The sequence below is a fragment of the Zootermopsis nevadensis genome, unplaced genomic scaffold (assembly GCF_977971745.1).
Source record: "Zootermopsis nevadensis isolate Lab colony 2312 unplaced genomic scaffold, Znev_1.0 Znev_ptg000007l, whole genome shotgun sequence".
NCBI lineage: Eukaryota > Metazoa > Arthropoda > Insecta > Blattodea > Termopsidae > Zootermopsis > Zootermopsis nevadensis.
Genome location: NW_028259139.1, coordinates 4,350,280 through 4,368,332, shown reverse-complemented (window position 1 = coordinate 4,368,332; position 18,053 = coordinate 4,350,280). Strand labels below are relative to the sequence as shown.

At 37.5% G+C, this 18,053-nt stretch overlaps 1 protein-coding gene across 15 annotated transcripts in view; it reads right to left on the bottom strand.

Annotated features, from left to right (window-relative positions):
• The window catches only part of bma (SCY1-like protein bma), a 323,838-nt gene that overhangs the window by 10,538 nt on the left and 295,247 nt on the right, over positions 1-18,053 (bottom strand). For 7 of the 15 annotated variants that reach the window (XM_087344003.1, XM_022065882.2, XM_087344002.1 and 4 more), the window contains 5 exons: positions 15,776-15,957; positions 12,749-13,008; positions 10,909-10,971; positions 6,775-6,792; positions 4,982-5,191 (listed from right to left, as the gene is read on the bottom strand). In XM_087344003.1, the coding sequence (XP_087200129.1) occupies positions 4,982-5,191; positions 6,775-6,792; positions 10,909-10,971; positions 12,749-13,008; positions 15,776-15,957 (733 nt within the window). Of the gene's footprint in view, positions 1-4,981; positions 5,192-6,672; positions 6,793-10,908; positions 10,972-12,748; positions 13,009-15,775; positions 15,958-18,053 lie in introns of those variants that run through there. The other 8 variants (XM_087344004.1, XM_087344007.1, XM_087344010.1 and 5 more) reach the window with 8 other exon arrangements.

The window sequence follows — 18,053 nt, the reverse complement described above, 5'->3', positions numbered from 1 at the left end:
ACTACAGAAATCTTCCAAATGCATCCTTTCTGATTCTGCATACTTCATTTCCCCTGATGTTCATTTACTACAAATAAAAGCTTACTGCTGCAAAGCTGATCACACAACAAATATCACAGAATTAAAAATTATTTTCTTTATATTACATGAAAGCAAGTGTTTTAGCTGTAAGTTGTTGATATTAATGCAATCTATATTTTGTCATACATAAATTCTTTGGATAATGAGCAGTTTTTGAGAAAATTGCTGTTACATTTGAGCTTAATATACAGTAGGACTTATCTGATGCAAATAAAAGTTAAATGTGCCTGGCAGCTTATGGTATAGTCCCCTAATAACAGGTTTCATCAAAATTCTTTCAGAGTTTCTGGAGAAGAGACATACACATGAATACTTGGAAAGAAACATATTTTAAAAGTGATATATAGTTATTATATGTAACTTTCAGGTGCAGTAAATGAAAGAATTCTACTTCCTTGGCTATTGAAGAAAATTACTTGGATATACATTAGAAAATTTGATCCTTGTGAAACAACTGTAGACTGAAGACATGAATTGTAAAATAAATTCCTGTGATGAATACAATGGCATGTTCTCTGTCTTCAGCAGTGACTTGGCATGCAATGTAACTTGAGAAAATAAGAACAGACAGATTCATTTGTGGAAACAAATGTACTCATTACCCTTACCATGGAAATAACTTTGTAATAAAATAAAACACGTTTAATAATTTTTCTATTTTGTCAAATTCCTAATGTTCTTACCACAATAAGAAAAAATAAATGTGGACTTCACTGCACTTGTGACGCAATATTCACCAATGTGATTCATGTACATTTCCTCCAACTGTTGATGAATAAGATCTTATCTAAGTCTTGGTTTAATGTTTTCCATTAAGCTTGAAAGTTATTCACAGACAATGAGACTGTCAAATACTGACAACATTAATGAGATGTGTTTCCTGATACCAGGTAACTATTTTTCATCATACAGATAGATGCAATATATTACAAAAATGTATGTGGGCAGCATAAAGCACATTGGCAGGCCACAGGTTGAGAGCCCCTGTTCTGTAATACCTTTAGTGAACAGTAACATGAAAAATGCACACAAGAATTTGCAAACAGAATAAGATCTTGACATACTTAAGCAGTAAAGCATTATCACAACACAGCGAGACAGCACTTTTTTCCTAGAAAACATAAGTGGCAGAGACTTGACTGCAGAGGCAAATGAGAAGATTAAGTACAGGTGTATAGCATTTCTTTCTGTATACGCAAATTAAGTGCATTGAAATACAAGTATTACAACTTACACTTGTCACCACAAGATGTCTGCACATACTTATAGTGGAAAAGACTGCACAGGGTACAAAGCTACTAGGGTGCAGGTTATAATTGAACATTCCTTTAAAAAAAAACAACAATCATGAAGTTAACTCCAGAAGTTAGTACTGAACTTACAGATACATGTTTATGTTGAGTCAAGCCAACTTCTGATTCGCAGAGAATGAGAATGGTATGTTTCTCTGTTAACATGTGCCACATCTATGTATTTGTGGCATAACAGATAATAAAACTCTTCTAAAGTAATGTTTTTCTTTGTAAGATGAAAAATAAAGCAGAAAATCTTAATTTCTTAATAAATCAGAACACTTACATGACTTCAATCTCAGACTTGGTTATGTCATTTGATATTTAGGTTTAAAGCATTGGGATCAGAGGTATTACTCACAGTATAGTTTACTTTAGAAGTAAGCTGTGGAGAATTAAATCTGAAGTAGACATTGCTCAGCGAAGCAACTGTGATAATGAATGTAGGAAATTTACGAAAATCCCTGTAACAGTGATAACCCAAAATAGCACTGGGTCTTGGGTAGGAACTTCCCTGAATACAAATTGAACTACAGTGAAACCTCGATGCATCGTTTTCGGCGGGGGTGGGAAATAAAAACGATAGATGCGGGAAAACGATAGATGCGGGAAAGCATTAAAAATTTTAAAAAAAACAATGTTTCTCTTTCAAAGTTACTTCTTTTTACCAAAAAAGTCTTTAATGGACAACTGGTTTGTCGAAACTTTACGTTTTAGACCAAACAGAGTACTTTCCACGTTCAAAATGTTTTCCTCGTCACGTTCGCTAATATTATGGGCATAAAAGAACGACTTCACTTTTGCCAATGCAGCGTGTGCTTCGGCAAAACTCGGCACAGCTTCGGGCTCGCATTCGTCGTCTTCCTCACCGCTCCCACCCCTTTCGCGATCGTCACACAACTTATCAATCGTGTCGACTCCGCATGTAGCAAGCTCGCTGTCTACTGCCGCGTAGTCACCAAATTTAACCACGTCTTTCACGGCGCCAAATCTATTCCAGTCTTCGTGAAAGCCATCATGCTCATCCACACTGACGTTAGAGTCTGCTTCTGTGCGAAGTTCACACCCGTAGCCACCTTTGTGAAAACAATTCAGAACAGTTGGTTGGGAGACATGCCGCCAAGCTGCCACTGTGAAATGAATTGCTTGTAGCACGTCAATTTTCATGTTGACATCCTTCCCAGCATCCATTGCACATACAGCTGTTTGCACAAGGCGCTTTCTATACAACTGCTTGAAAGATTTTATGATGCCCAAATCAAGCGGTTGCAAGACGCTCGTGCAATTTGCTGGATACTGCACGACTTTCACATTTCGTAGAAATGTCGTGTCCTTCGGATGAGCGGCACAATTATCAACAAACAGCAAAATCTTTCTGCCTTGTGCGCCCATGGAGGCATCTAGAGAACTTAAAAACGCCGTAAAGATGTCTGTTGTCATCCAAGCCTTTTTGTTGGCGTGATATTTCACCGGAAGTTTTTTCATGTTTTTGAAACAACGCGGTTTTCGTGATTTTCCAACTACAATCGGAACCCGTTTGTCACTACCGTCACTGTTAACACACAGAAGAACAGTAATTCGGTGTTTTGCACGTATTCCCCCGTGGCAAGATTCACCTTTCAATGCCAGAGTCCTATCCGGGAGGGCGTTGTAGAAAAGTCCGGTCTCATCCGCATTATAAATGTCCCGCGGCTCATATCCCTCCAGCAGTGTTGGCAGTCTCTCGAGCCACAGCTCCGTTATTTCCACATCCACAGCAGCACTTTCGCCTTTCCTTTGTACTTGTAATAAAAGCATTTGTGAAGAAATTCACAGTGCACATGCCATTTGGCATCGCTGGAACGAAATATGAGTGCACCCTAATTAAAATCGTAAAATTTCTGACAATGAGCAACGCCATTCACTCCAACTATCACCCCTGCACCACTGTCCCCTCATTCCAAAAGGATCTGTGCTGGTTGGGCGACATAACAGGTTACCGCTACTGTGTATTCCAAAAACATTCTGCGTCTTTCGGTATTAATTTATCTCAAAACCCAGCATTTTAATTTCTCAGAAACGATCATTGCGGGAAAATTGTGGGCCGGGACTAAGATTTTTGAACGATCGATGCGATAAAACGATAGTTCGAGGAACGATAGAAGCGGGAAAATGTAACATTATTTTATATGGGATGTATCCGGGACCGAACAAAACGGACGATGCATCCGGGAAAACGATAGTTCCGGGAACGATGGATAGAGGTTTCACTGTATATCACAAGGATTTGAGTGTAGTTTAATATAGCATACCTTTGCTTCTCAAGATGGAGGCACTGTTATTAGGGCAATGAATTTGGAGATTCTGTTGTTGATTTTTTAAAAATGCATGCTGATATACGTAAAATTAAATCCGTGGCATAACAGCCCTATGCGAGCCAAAGCCGACTAGCTTGACTGCTGGCCTCAGGTTCACATGCCTAAGCAGAGGTGAACGATCATCCAACCAGATATAGGGTGACGTGTGGTCAGCACGACGAACCCCCCCATCCATTGCTGGTTTTCATAACCGGATTCTGATATATGTATTAAAGTTAAAATGTGAATTATGGTGAAAAGCAATATAGATAATTAAAAGAGAGGTAGGCACGTGATACACTGATGAGTTGAATAGAATATACTGATATGCACTATATGCATCATTTGCTATATTGTGATTCACTGCAATGTATTTGCAGAGCATTGGTTCAATTCCTCCTAGACCTGTACTATAAACAAAAATGTTAACTTGCCTTTACTCACTTCTGGACAGTCCCTTGCATAAAATCTATGATACCTATTTACTGTTCACACATGGGGTAAAAAGCCATCATGGTAAAGGCAGTGGCTCCTGTTAATATTACTTACAGTAGCAATGGTAATTTTCTGGATAGCAAACTTTTCCTGATACAAAAATAATGTATTTTGAACTGAAAGAACACATCTAATTAAAGAAAATAACCAAACAACAAAGGTTAAGGGCATATCAGTATGTAGGTTACACTGATTATCCATGGGAAAATGAATTATGTTGAACTTGTTCCACAAAACATACAATGACCAGGAAGACAAGAATCAATAGGAACTTCTTTTCGTTTTTTCTTGTTACCTTGGTCTCTTTATGCATATAGAAAATAAGTAACATGATTTACTTCACAAAGGATAATTCAAGATTAACTGCAGTAACTATTTTAACAAGACACAAACTAAATGCAAGCATTGGACTGTGGTTAACAAATATATCACTCATCTCAAACAATGAGTTTATATTTCTCAAGATAAAGTTAATTTGTTGGTTAATAATATAACAAAGTAACAAATGGAGGAGAAAACATGGAAGGCACTGACCACAGGAAATATTACTTCCAGACTCAAGAACAATTTCCTGGAAAGTAAATCTTCCATGGTCCAAAAGCAATGCACTTAAACCCATTAAAAGAGCGGTAACGAGGACATAAATGTAAGGACAAACTCCTCACATGTAATATGCAACAAGTATATCGACAAAGCACGAATGAGAAGCAGCAGCAGCAGCAGCAAAGTTTGGAAGAGTTTTGTTGAGAGTCACACACAGGAAGGACATTTCCTTACATTGCTACTAGGGAATGCCCTTCCGTTGGCCGGGTGCTGATAGGAGGATCCCAGTGTGAGTTGTCTTACCATGCCGGAGCCGAGCTGTTGCAGGAGGCCTGACCCCTGCGAGCTCGACAAGCAGGCGGAAGGCCGGCGAGAGCGAATGCTGCTCATGCTGGAACTGAGCAGGAAGGGCACACTGCTGCTTGTATTTGGCATACTGCCACCCTAACAAAACAAAAGTGAAATCATCAGAAAAACAGTAGTACACATGAAAAACTGTCACATCTGCATAACAGAAAAAGAGACCATGGAGAAGATCAGTTATTGACTGAGCATCTGCAGGTCCCAACTATCACTGGCTTTGATCTACAGACAGTTGGTAGGCCTCCTTAGATGAGTCATCGGCCTGTCGCAAGGCCTCTACCTGTACACAGGACAGCACAACACAGAAAGATGTGGACAAACATCCATGTCTTGAGTGGGATTCGAACCCACGGTCCCTGTGACCAAGTGGCACAAGGCCCACGCGGCCACTTGGAGTAAAAAACAGTGTCCAGTATAAAGTGAAGAAGGAACACTTGCCAGCACATAAACTTCCAACACATGTGACAGTACTATGTTGGTCTGTGTAAGTCTGGTTTTTATTTGAGGCTGCAACCCAGTGTCACCAAAATAATTTCATCTGAATTAATTTATTTTGGTGGAATTACAAATTAAAACCGATCAATTGCCAAACATAAATTACCTGAAAATCTATCATCATAATACTTTTGATTTGGATCAATGCAAAGTCAATACTTTCAAACCACAAGAATGAATCATGTACTTTTGGTTATATATGTCACATAGGAAATTTAATATCATGTCCTTAGCTATTACATCTAATCAATTATCAGTCATAATTACATTAAAAGTAAATGTGGATTTTGTGCAGTTGTCATTCACTGTGACATAATTTCTTCAATCACTCACAAACAATTGTTTCACTCTTTCAAAATTTGCATGTGTTACAGAATATGTATTCATTCTAAACTTTGTGTTCTTGAGAAACTTATATAACTAGAAAATACAATTTAAATTTTTTTAACACAACCCCTCCAATGACTGTTCTAGATTCTATCTGGTAGTTGGCAACCATGATTTAAACATTTTAGTTAATGAAATTAGATATTTAATCTTCCTGATGAGAAGAGTAATTATTGCTGATTACTACAAGGCGCATGCAGATATATGCTACAATGCACTGCTACTGCTACTACTACTACTACATCACAGAATATAACACAACAACTACACAGTCTAAAGACAACCACTAAGCACTTATCATTCCAGAATAAAATTATTATGTCCCATCATCATTTACTTTACCAACATCTCAAAACGTTCATCTTTTATGCACTATAATCTCTAATGAATTATATACTGAAGTAAGTTCAATTTTGTAGCTTTGCTGTGAGTTTACAAAACACCGTGTATGTTTGTTTACATATTTTAATAATGGAGTATATTAGTTTTTGATAATAATTTAAATACCAATGTGATTGATGTTGGCACTAGCGACAAATACATATTATGGTGATAAAACTGATTTCACTCATCAGTTTAATCTGAATGGCAGTTTTGCAAATTGATGTGAGTACTATGATAACTTATATTTGTATATAAATCATGAAGATTAAAGTTTATAAAACTATAATTTTACTTACTGTTTTTACTGGCCTGAAACTTTATCTCTCACCTCCATGACTATCTACAATTTACAACATCCAACAATACATGTATCTGTGTCAACACCATTCGGTACTCACGATCATGCTCCGTGCAAGCTGGATAGAAGAGAACAGATAGCAACAATCAGTTCACAAAGCAACATACAAACACATACACATAACAAGTGTTTACTTTTCTCGACATACTTTACAATGGACGCATGAACATGGAGACAATTATGTCCTGATGGTCACCTGTCTCAGCATAAACCGTCAATATGTAAATTAACAACATTACAAAATAATGCTACTACAATTACAAAGACACAGTTTTAAAGGGTCTGTTGAAGACTGCCTCTCTTCTGCGAAGATTCTGCTTCAAGAAGACACTTAATGGAGACAGAAGGACAAAAGACGCTGGACACGCACAAATCTGCCAGACGAGGACACAACAACTTTCCTATATGCAAAAAAGAAGCATGCAACATAAAGCATAATTATAATATTTTACACGGCCAAAATTTTTTTGAGGGAATATTTAAAATGAATGGGGGTTATTTATTGGACTTAACAATAATTTTATTTTACTTTTCTATTTTCCTTTATGGGTAAAGGCAGGTCAGGATTACATAATAATTTTACTGTACAGTAGTATACAATAAGTCCTGCGCCGTAGCCACGCGGTCTGAGGCATCATGCTTCGGACCGGCGATACGGAATGCGCGCTGGTTCGAATCTCGGGGGGAGCAGAAATGTTTTCATGAGCTTTCGACCAGTTTATGGGACCGGTGCCAACCCGGTGAGGAAATTGGGGAGCTACAATGAGTAGCATAATCCGGTCAGGAAAACTAGCAATGGTTGGGGGTTCGTCGTGCTGACCACACGTCACCCTATATCTGGTTGGATGATCGTTCACCTCTGCTTAGGCATGTGAACATGAGGTCAGCAGCCAGCTAGTCGGCTTTGGCTCTCAGAGGGCTGTTACGCCAGGGATTAGTATACAATAAAATATACAAAATTAAAACCCAGTAACCAATAACCTGACTTCATGAAATAATAACTTCAAGCTTTACAAAGCTTCTTTCAGACATCCATCACCCACCATAGTTTTTACTTATAAACTTCAATATTTTTCCATTTAAAAAACAATATCATCTACAACAGTAGCTGTATGCTTTGTTGACATGATTATAACAAGACAAGAAAGTTGCATATTAGTTTTTATTTATTAGGAAGTAGTTAGAGAATAGTTTTACAGCAGATGCTGAAAATGTACACAATCTTTTCAAAAATAAGCATCCATCCTTTTTAGTATATTTTGTGCAATTTCAAATAAAACGATTCTAGGTCAGTGTTGGCAACAGACTGTTTAGTATTGGGTTTTAATTCCTCCAAGCACAGCAGATTAACACCCCCCCCCCCCACCCCTCAAGTCTTGAGATAGTGGTGGCCAAAGGCCACACTCAACAATATACAAACCAAAGAACTCTTACAGTATAGCATTTATTGTGTTCGTAGTGGAGGACAATGCTCATGCTTCTGGTTGCAAATATTTTGTGTCATGAAATGCTATTAAAAGTTGCTGTTCTGTTGTCTTGGTATTTCTTTGTCAGGATATGCATTGCTAAATGCTTCACAAACAGCAGCAAAAGATTTTGACATGAAGTAATATTTTGGTAAGTAACTTTAACTCATGTGGGAGAGTCTGTTACATTTTAGGTGGACCTGCTTCTGATTTAATTTTTGTACCATAGGATGTGACTGTTGTATTGCATTTTAAATGGTACACACTATAATACCTATATTTTAAGTATTCATGTAACTGTCTGCTAAATGTCCCTCAGCCATAAAAGTATACCAATGAATTTTAATTTTTTCTGCTATTAATTTTATTTGTGATATAATCACTCAATTTAATAAATCGTAAAATACTTATTGTACTACGTTTATTATCCTCATACAACAAAGTTCAAAGTTAACCTATCACACAAAAAAACATTTATATGAAAGAGATTTGAACTGGAAATGCAGTGCTTTAATACATTATTGTACATGATTAGTCCAATAAGTAACCTCCATCCATATTCGAACATCATTTGTTAGTGGCATTTTATTTTCTCTACATACTTCTGTCAAATGATTTGTATGACTCTAGGTGACTGGTATTTAAATATAAAAAAAATCAGTGCCACTGAACTCTAAGTAGGGTTATGTAGGGAGCTGAAGCAAGAAACCCAATGCTGGACAGTTAAGGTATAATGGGGTTCCACTCTATGTGACCTGAAAGTAATAGGTAAAACCTGAATAGTCTACCAGATCAAATTCATTGTTATTAGCTTCTTGTGGAAGCAAATGCCATGGAAACTCATTTCCAACACATCAACTGTGTTGTCATGTCACATTACAGTGCAGATCAGGAATATGTACAATGTTCATCATTATGTTTATGCCAAACATACATGGTGTGTGGCATGTATACCTGTTCATATTACTGTCAGCTGATGCTGTAAAAATTATATTACATTCTTCCAGTAGCTACTGCTGAAGCTACATAAGACAACTATGCAACATTACATACAAAAGTTAAAAAAAAGAAGTGCAAACAATATGACAAAAAGTACAGTAACTTTACCTCCTTTAAATTATATGACATTCAAACTAATTAAATTAACATATATATGTGATTTTCATTTTGGAAAACTATTGAAATAAATATAAAATTAACTTCATAAACTTCTACCAGACTACACGCTGCTACAATCCACAAGACAACCATCTTTGTACTCAGCTCTGTGAGAATCTCAAATCCAAATTTTATACAGGTTAACATATGTTGTTCAAGGGCTATTAAATGCAGTGTTATACATGTAATGTGATGCACTGTAATTTCAATTAATAAAGCTACCTTTCATCCACTCAGGAATACATTTTAAGACATTATTGATGTTCTTCAAGGTCATATCAAAGACTCGCATACACATGAAGACAGTCCATATTGATGTCTAAAGTCTAATTTCTTTCATGAACCATTCTCCAAGTAACAAAGAACAATATTACTTGGTCCTTGCCTAAAGTCAGTACAAATTCCAATTGACACCAACCCCTCTTACTAACAGAATAGAATAGAATTTATTTACATCCCACAGATCCTTCATTGGCCCAAGTCAAGGATGTAGAATATGTCATAGCACATGTACAATAATTGTTTCTAACTCAAATATAAATTAAATAGTTATGACAATAATTTACAGTCAACTACAGTGTTACTGCAAAACTAACCACAAGATAGCCCAACCACTATTGCTTACAAGCATTTATGAGGAATTAATCCAGTAATAAACCCTAATGTCATCAGACTGTCACACCACCAGAAGAAAGATTTTCTGCACCAACAATTTACAAACATGAACTTACTATTTATAAATTAAGAAACTTGTAACCCTGCAAGTCATTAACTTACAATAGAATAATATGAAGATCTCTGCGATTTTGGGAAGTGAACTTTAAAATACCAGATATATGCTATGGTGTTAAATAAATAAATAAATAGCATTGGAATTATTTACTAAATTCTTTTCTTATTGTTTTGGAAGAAAAGAATACCATTCAATAAACACTACAGTATTTTATTACATGACTGATGCAGATAACTGTGTCAAGTTCAATAATTCTGCAAAATATATGCATCTTGTGTAAAATTAACAAGAATTACCTTACATAAATCAAATTAGCGGTCACTGCATTTTTGACATGGATTATTTAGCCCATTCCTTTTTTAAATTTACAAAACGAATGCACAAAAATGTAACCACACAAAATCGAAAGAAAACTTTACCTCACAAGCACATATATATGGTAATTTGTTTACCTATGTTTCCTACGGTTACTAAACCTGCGCATATGCATCTGTCCTCTGAAGCACGATTCAGAACATTGTCATTTCCTGTCATGACTCAACATGACTCACGTGATGCAATGATGTACCCTTCACATAACTGTGATGATCGTAACATGCTAAATCATACACATCATCAATATTGGCCGTGTAAAACTATTACCGCCACATATTTTGTGCGTTGTTTTCCCTAATGGTGGCTGAAAGAGAAATATTAGAGCAAAAGTTAAGAACAAAACAAAATAATAAATGTTATGGCAGCAGCAAACTGAGGCAACAGAAGGCGGACGGAGGAAGAATAACAGAAACACAGTTGGTGAGCAGTGTGACTGACTTACATACGTCGATGGCACGGACAAGCTCGAGCCCTCCCTCGATACTGAGCTGTAGTGCAGTCCGCCCTGCGGCCATGATCACAACGGGAACAAGGACATCAGCATTAAACCCTTTTCCGCTGACCATTAACAGCACAAAATGGGACAAAGTTTTGATACTTTTTTTTATTACAGTGGAGTCCCGATTATCCGACCTTCAGTTAGGTTATCAGACATTTCATTTTATACGATGTGCCGTGTCTGAATGCTCTATTTTATCTGATGCCAACTCGACACATTTTTCTACTGAGTTGCCGCTGGCGTGACCTTACCGCAAAGAAAACGGAAGCTCAGATGCAAACCACCATTACTAATTCCTTTAAAAAAAAGTCTTTTATTTACAAATTTAGATAATACGAAATAATATTTTTTGATGCCATATTGTATTTTGACGGTCGTTCGTATTATCCGACATTTTCGATTAACCGACCGTCATTCGGTCTCGTTCGGGGCCGGATAAATGGGACTAAAATATTAGATTTTTTCCCCCCACTCATTAACCTTCTGTCCCGTTAATTGCTCATATACTTTTATATAACTGGCGAAGGATTTATACTATCTATAATTTTTGTTTCTCAGGTCCACTATAAATGCGTAAAATGTCGTGCCATTATGGTAATTATCTTATTCGCCATTTGAAACGTCTGTCTTTCGCAATAAGGCGTACGATTTCGCTACTGATAAAGATTTTGTGTAATGGATTGACAGATATACCAATGATCAACAGTTATTTATGCTCCTGGGAAAAGTATATCGAGGACATCTTCCTACAGGCACTACGCCAAAAGCAGGATTTGAGTTCTTGGGAGGAAAAGTTTAATATGACTGATCTTTTTGTGTCTTAAAGTAAAGCAACTTAAGTAGGAATGGTGTCTAGCACAGCCACTAAATGTGACATTAATGTACGCTTAGACTGATAAATATTATTAAGTATAAAATAGAGAAGAAGAAGAATAATAGTAATAGGAAAGGCGAATTTGTACGTGGTGTTAAACGAGGCACTGGGGGGGGGGGGGGGGGGGGGGGGTTAAAAAATACATGTTGTCGAAATATGTTTTCTCAAGAGACGGTTCGCTGTTGCAGCCTCGTGTGGCTGACGATCATACACAAGGGACAAAGAACAAAGACACGTGGGTTAATCACGACCCTTCCCTATTTACTTTCCCAGAAAAGGTGTCTGGGGTATACTTTCTGCAGAAAGCTTTAGCTAAAGGAAAATTTATGAGTTGGTAAAACAAACACATATTTCTATATTCTCAGAAGCCACTGCACTGTTATGAGACAGAAAAGAATGTTTCGAATAGTCACGTGGAAATCATTTATTTTTAACAAGGTCAGCGTACGAAATTTGTAATATCATCCTTCTATTATAATTACGTTTCTTTTCGTCGAATTCATGTCATTTTATGGCCTTAACTTTTAGTTTCTTGACGCAAGAGGGGTCCAAGCAACATCCTCAAATACCTATGAAGTAGCTCCTGCCATCTGGTGGGCACAGATAATACTACAGTAATTACGGAACCGGAAGTCCGCCAGGCCATAGGCCCAGAATGCAAGACTGGGAATTTCGTACTAGCGGGACTTAACATTTCCGACGAGTCATACTAGAAAAAGTCGTTGGCATATTTTGGGCAAGATTTCGACAAATGGGCGTGAATGTCTTGTTCTTGGCGACGGCCTTGTTACATTCTTTTAGGATGCGAAAAAGAGTGTTTAAGTATTTAATCGAGACAGCCAGACCTACCTACTGGAACGACGACGACTCCCCAGCGACAAAGACATTTTCTAGTAGAATCGTACTCACCGTTGGGGGTGAGAGGTTGACGGTCGACCCTCGTCGCTCTTGGGGTCCGATGCTGGAGTGACGTCTGATTGGAAGGCCTCCGCCACCTGGAGTACCACCCGGGGAGGAGGCGCACGATGGTGCTACGCGAATCTTGGGAGGCATCATGAGGGCGTTGTCAGACAGCCGTCGGTTTGGGAAAGCATTGTGAACCCTCAAGAAGTTGCTGTCAGGAGACGATGGCGAAGCTCCGAACCACCAACCTCCTAAGACGCCAGAATCTGGTGCATTCGGGGTCTTATTGTTACTCACAATCACCACAGTTACGACAGTAAGAGTGGAACAAGTGCAGCTTCGACAAGAAACCAGCTCTCAAGCAGGGCTTTTTCGTAAAAAAATAACATAAAACGCAAAATATGTTTCCTGACGGGAACAAGTACGTTAGTTCGTATACTGCAGAGGTCTTCTTTTTTCCCGTTAATATATACACAAATATTTGAGCAAGCAAGCGACAGATATTTTTAAACTTTTATAACTTAAAATAAACTCGCCATTTGTATGATATTCCCGTACTAACAAAATATTAAGTTAAAATTAGTTCAGACTTTGGGATATTATCTATTATCCATCACCAGGCCGTGAGAACCCCAAATCTCAACTAATCCGGCCACATCCGTGAATTGTGACAAAGACAAATTTTCGAAACGCAAACGGAAGTTACTTCCAGGATGTCCGGCTGTTACAATAATATTCTTCGTCTATACGCGACATACATAGGCAAATCTGAGAAATTTAGAGAACAATTTTAACAAAATATGGAAATACAAGTATGGATTTAGGAGCCCGAACACGTCAGTTTATAATCTGAACCGCTGGATAGAACTGACTGTCGATTCAAACCGATAATAGAAGGCTTAAGCAAAGCTGGAGCTGGTTTGGGACGTGGTTTTAATATGGAGACCACAAGCGAGCAGGAGTGCAGAAGAAAGATAATGGAGGATGCTGTTCCAATCACACTTAATTTATCATCATGCGAGAAAATACAATTTCTCTCGTTTTTCTCTTCAGAAAACATTAAACAAAAAAGAGTTCTACATTACAGGAATCGTTAAATATTTAACAATACACAAGTAAATTAAAATGTTTAAACTTTTCTGTATCTCGTGCTTTTACGCAAATAGGAGACGTAACTATAAATTCTAACATTAATTTGTGCAAAACATAAATTAACTTTCGATATACAACAGAAATTATCCAGTTAATCCAGACACGTACAGAACGCAGGGTCTGAGTAGATATAATTCTTGATTCATGTTCCGAAGTCCCTGGACTTTATTTTGTTCTTGGAGGCATGTTATCATGACTAATATTTCTGGAATTTCCTCAGTGTCTCCAGGAAAACGATGGGATGGTCCCTCAGAAAGGACCACAGTCACTTCCTCCTAACATGTCGTACACAACTATCGTGTCACTGCATATAGGAGTTGATAAATTGTCATTAAATAATCAAAAAAATCTACCAATCACCGTGTCAGAAATAATCTACTATTCCGGAAGACGATCACCGCCATTACACTTTATCCAGAGCCATTTTAGTTCAGTAATTATTTATTACAGTCGATTAATCTGCGACATATTTTAATATTATTCTTCTATCTCAACCTAACTTCCTCGTATTATGAGGCGTTCCAATAAAATTTCACCAAGTCCCAATGCTGACGTACGTAATAGTTTTAATTTACCAAATACTTCGATTTCATTCGCTGAATTTGTGTTCATGATTTTGAGACACCTTATTTAACAAGAAAACAAAGAAACTATGACAAAAACGTACAAGAGCAAAGTTGTCCCTGTGCACATGTTATTTTATTTATTTTTAGTGTTCTGTCTGACGACAGGTCCATATGGACAGCATCCTTCCATCCTTTTCTCGGACTGGGACCCTTAAATTTAAGAGACTTTAGGGTACCAGTACCGGGATTCAGACCCTGGTCGCCCAACCATCGATTCATTACATCCAATATGAAACCGGTATCGATTCCTGTAACGTAGTATTTTAAGAGGGAAACATATAAGGCATAAGACAAACGTCGATTAATGTTAATACGTGCTTATATGGACTCCAACACCAACATCATGCCCAATGAAACTACACGCTGGTACAGGTTAACGAAATTTAACGTTCATAAACAAAAAATATATCTCTTTTCTTTACGATAATAATAATTTAAAATTTAAGGATTATGGTAAATTGTTAATCAGGTTTTAAAGAATACGTGAACAAATATAAACGTTTATAAACATCCAGTTACCAGCATATGAAAGGTCTTAATTAGTTCTGTGTATGTTGAAGTTTTGGTAAACGTTTCGCAGTTAGATTAGTGCTACTGTAAAGACAGATTTAGTCGAATACGCCTGTGGTAAGTTAATCTTCCATTCTCAATAACCTTCTATGGTTCATTATCGTGTTTAAAGGATCCCACAACCTCTTCCTGTTCTTTCTAAGAAACATTTACTTAAGATCATTTTTAATATTATCCTCATATTCACACCTTGGTCCTTTGAATGGTACTTTCCTTCTGGCTTCGGAACAAATTTTTTTTAAAGAAGTTCTCATCGCCTATATATGCCTCGCCTATCCACCAATTTGAACCACGCGGAGACAGACATATTGACACGATCTCACCATTATAATTCGTTACGTATTTCGTACAAGAACGCGTGTTAACTTTTGTACGCGAAGGGCTGTACGAGTAATAAAATCTTACGGCAATGTTGACTTCACAACAAAAGCGGGATCTTACCATAGTAAGGGGAGAGAAGAAAGAAATCTAGCATCCCCAACGATTGGCGAACTGTTACGACAAAATCTACGCAGAATTTCACTATTGACGAATCCGTAGCAAACACTTGAGAATGGAAACACTTGATTTGTAACGTTACCCTCTTTATATTACCCAGTATTCTTCCATACAACGGAGCTCTCTTGTGCCTCAGATCACATGGGAAAGACGTCGAACAGTGAGATGTACGTATAACGTCACTCACCTCCCGAGTTCTTGCGGGCCATGTCCTCTGCGCTGGAAGTTTTGCGCTGTTCGATGCGCAGGTTAGGGATGTTGAACGGCGGAACGTGCATGTTGTCGGAGCTGTACTGGTGCCTCAGCGGACGGTGGCGCTCGGGGCTCGGCAGGGACAGATTATCGAGTTTCAGCTTGTTCCTCTGGTTCCTGTGCACACATGCAACACTCCCGTGACATTTCAATGCTCTGATATAATTCCTGTTTCAAGTCGAGAGTGACAGGGCAGACTCGAACACAGTTTCAGCCAGAATTATAATACAAGACTTTGTACTTTTAAACGCAGAATTAAACGACAAAGAAACAAACAATTACAGGCAACTCTCAGTTTACGAACGTTGTTCGTTACGTGTATCTTGCATTTCGGAGCTCTTACGATACGTAACGTACGCCACGCGGCGTGGCATGTAAACCAACGTTTTTTTTACTGTATAGATTAGTTTTATTAACCAAGAACTGTTCAGTATAATTATAATATAATAATTTTCTGATAAATATTGTAATAAATATATTTTTTAAAAGTTTATTTATTTAAATCTTACAATTATGTTAACTATACATTTGGCATTTCGTTTTATAAGGAACCTTATCTATTGGCGACTTTAAGAAATTTTTAATGAATAGTGACGTTCGTTATAGCGAATGTTCGTAAATGTAAAGTTCGTAAACCGAGAGTTGCCTGTATTATAAATTACGGATTTTTAATGCTTATTATTATTATTATTATTATTATTATTATTATTTAGTTTTCTGTCTGACGACAGGGCCATATGAACAGGATCCTTCCATCCTTTTCTCGGACTGGGACCTGTTCATATACGTTCTTGGCAGATGATCCAGAAGTGGTTTGCCATTGCCTTCTTCTGTGTGTGAATGGAGTAATTGTTGGGATGCCACGGAGAAACCGGGGAAGCCCCCGGAGGAAAACTCCGTGTTGCCTAGACCACGGCCTTGCCCAACACAAGTTATAAATTCGGGCATCGCCAGGAATCGATACAGCATACAATTTCTTTTATGTTCTGAATTTTTAGTACGTAACTTCCTTAAGCTTACAGAAGGGCATACTAACCTGGTCGTCCAGTAGATCGCAAGACCCTGTACTTAATGGGCTGTCCCAGTTAGAAATTCATACTAAACACCCCTTTCACAAAATCGGTAAGAGGAAAATCAATTTAACGAACAATATGAGTTGGAATCACGTTTACATTTTCATCTTCAGAGGGCGATAAACTTATTTTCTGAGAACAGAAAATTAGATTCTTGTGTGATTTAAAACGAAGGGAGACTGAGACGAAGGAAGTACAATTCGTGAACAAAAGGAATAAGAGCGAAAATAGTACACAAAAAAGACTCAAGAAAAAGAGTCCATTACTGTAGCGTTTTGCAGCATTTGTATTAACAAATCAACGTCCACGTGTATTTTTAAAAGTAAATATTAATTAATTTTTTCACTTGAATTACCGAAATAAAAGCTGAGAATTTGGAGTAGTCTCTAGTGGCACATCATATCAAATTACATCCAAATCTGCCAAGTGGTTCTCGCTTTGAATCATGTTGGCATAGAAACGACCAACTCATAATAAGTCCCCACAATGCATTTCGTACAAAGAACGCATGATAACGACCCCACATTTTGAAACGTTTTATTATTAGTACAAACTTATTGTTTAAAATACTCGTGGTAGATAAATTTTGTAATAGGTCTACAGATATACAAAAACTCAATTAAGACCAGCGTTAATCAGGCATCACGAATGATTAAAACAAGAAATCGGCGTGACAGAAATGGCTGATATGAAATTATGAAGAAACCTCTAACCCATATTCGTGACATACAGTTGTGCTATACTAATACGGTATTTTTTTACTGTCAGTCGAACATAATTTTATATTTTGATTGTGATATTCCACTATTTGTTTTTCTTATATTTATTTAGTGTTCTGTCTGACGACAGGTCCATATGAACAGGATCCTTCCATCCTTTTCTCGGACTGGGACCTGTTCATATACGTTCTTGGCAGATGATCCAGAAGTGGTTTGCCATTGCCTTCTTCTGTGTGTGAATGGAGTAATTGTTGGGATGCCACGGAGAAACCGGGGAAGCCCCCGGAGGAAAACTCCGTGTTGCCTAGACCACGGCCTTGCCCAACACAAGTTATAAATTCGGGCATCGCCAGGAATCGATACAGCATACAATTTCTTTTATGTTCTGAATTTTTAGTACGTAACTTCCTTAAGCTTACAG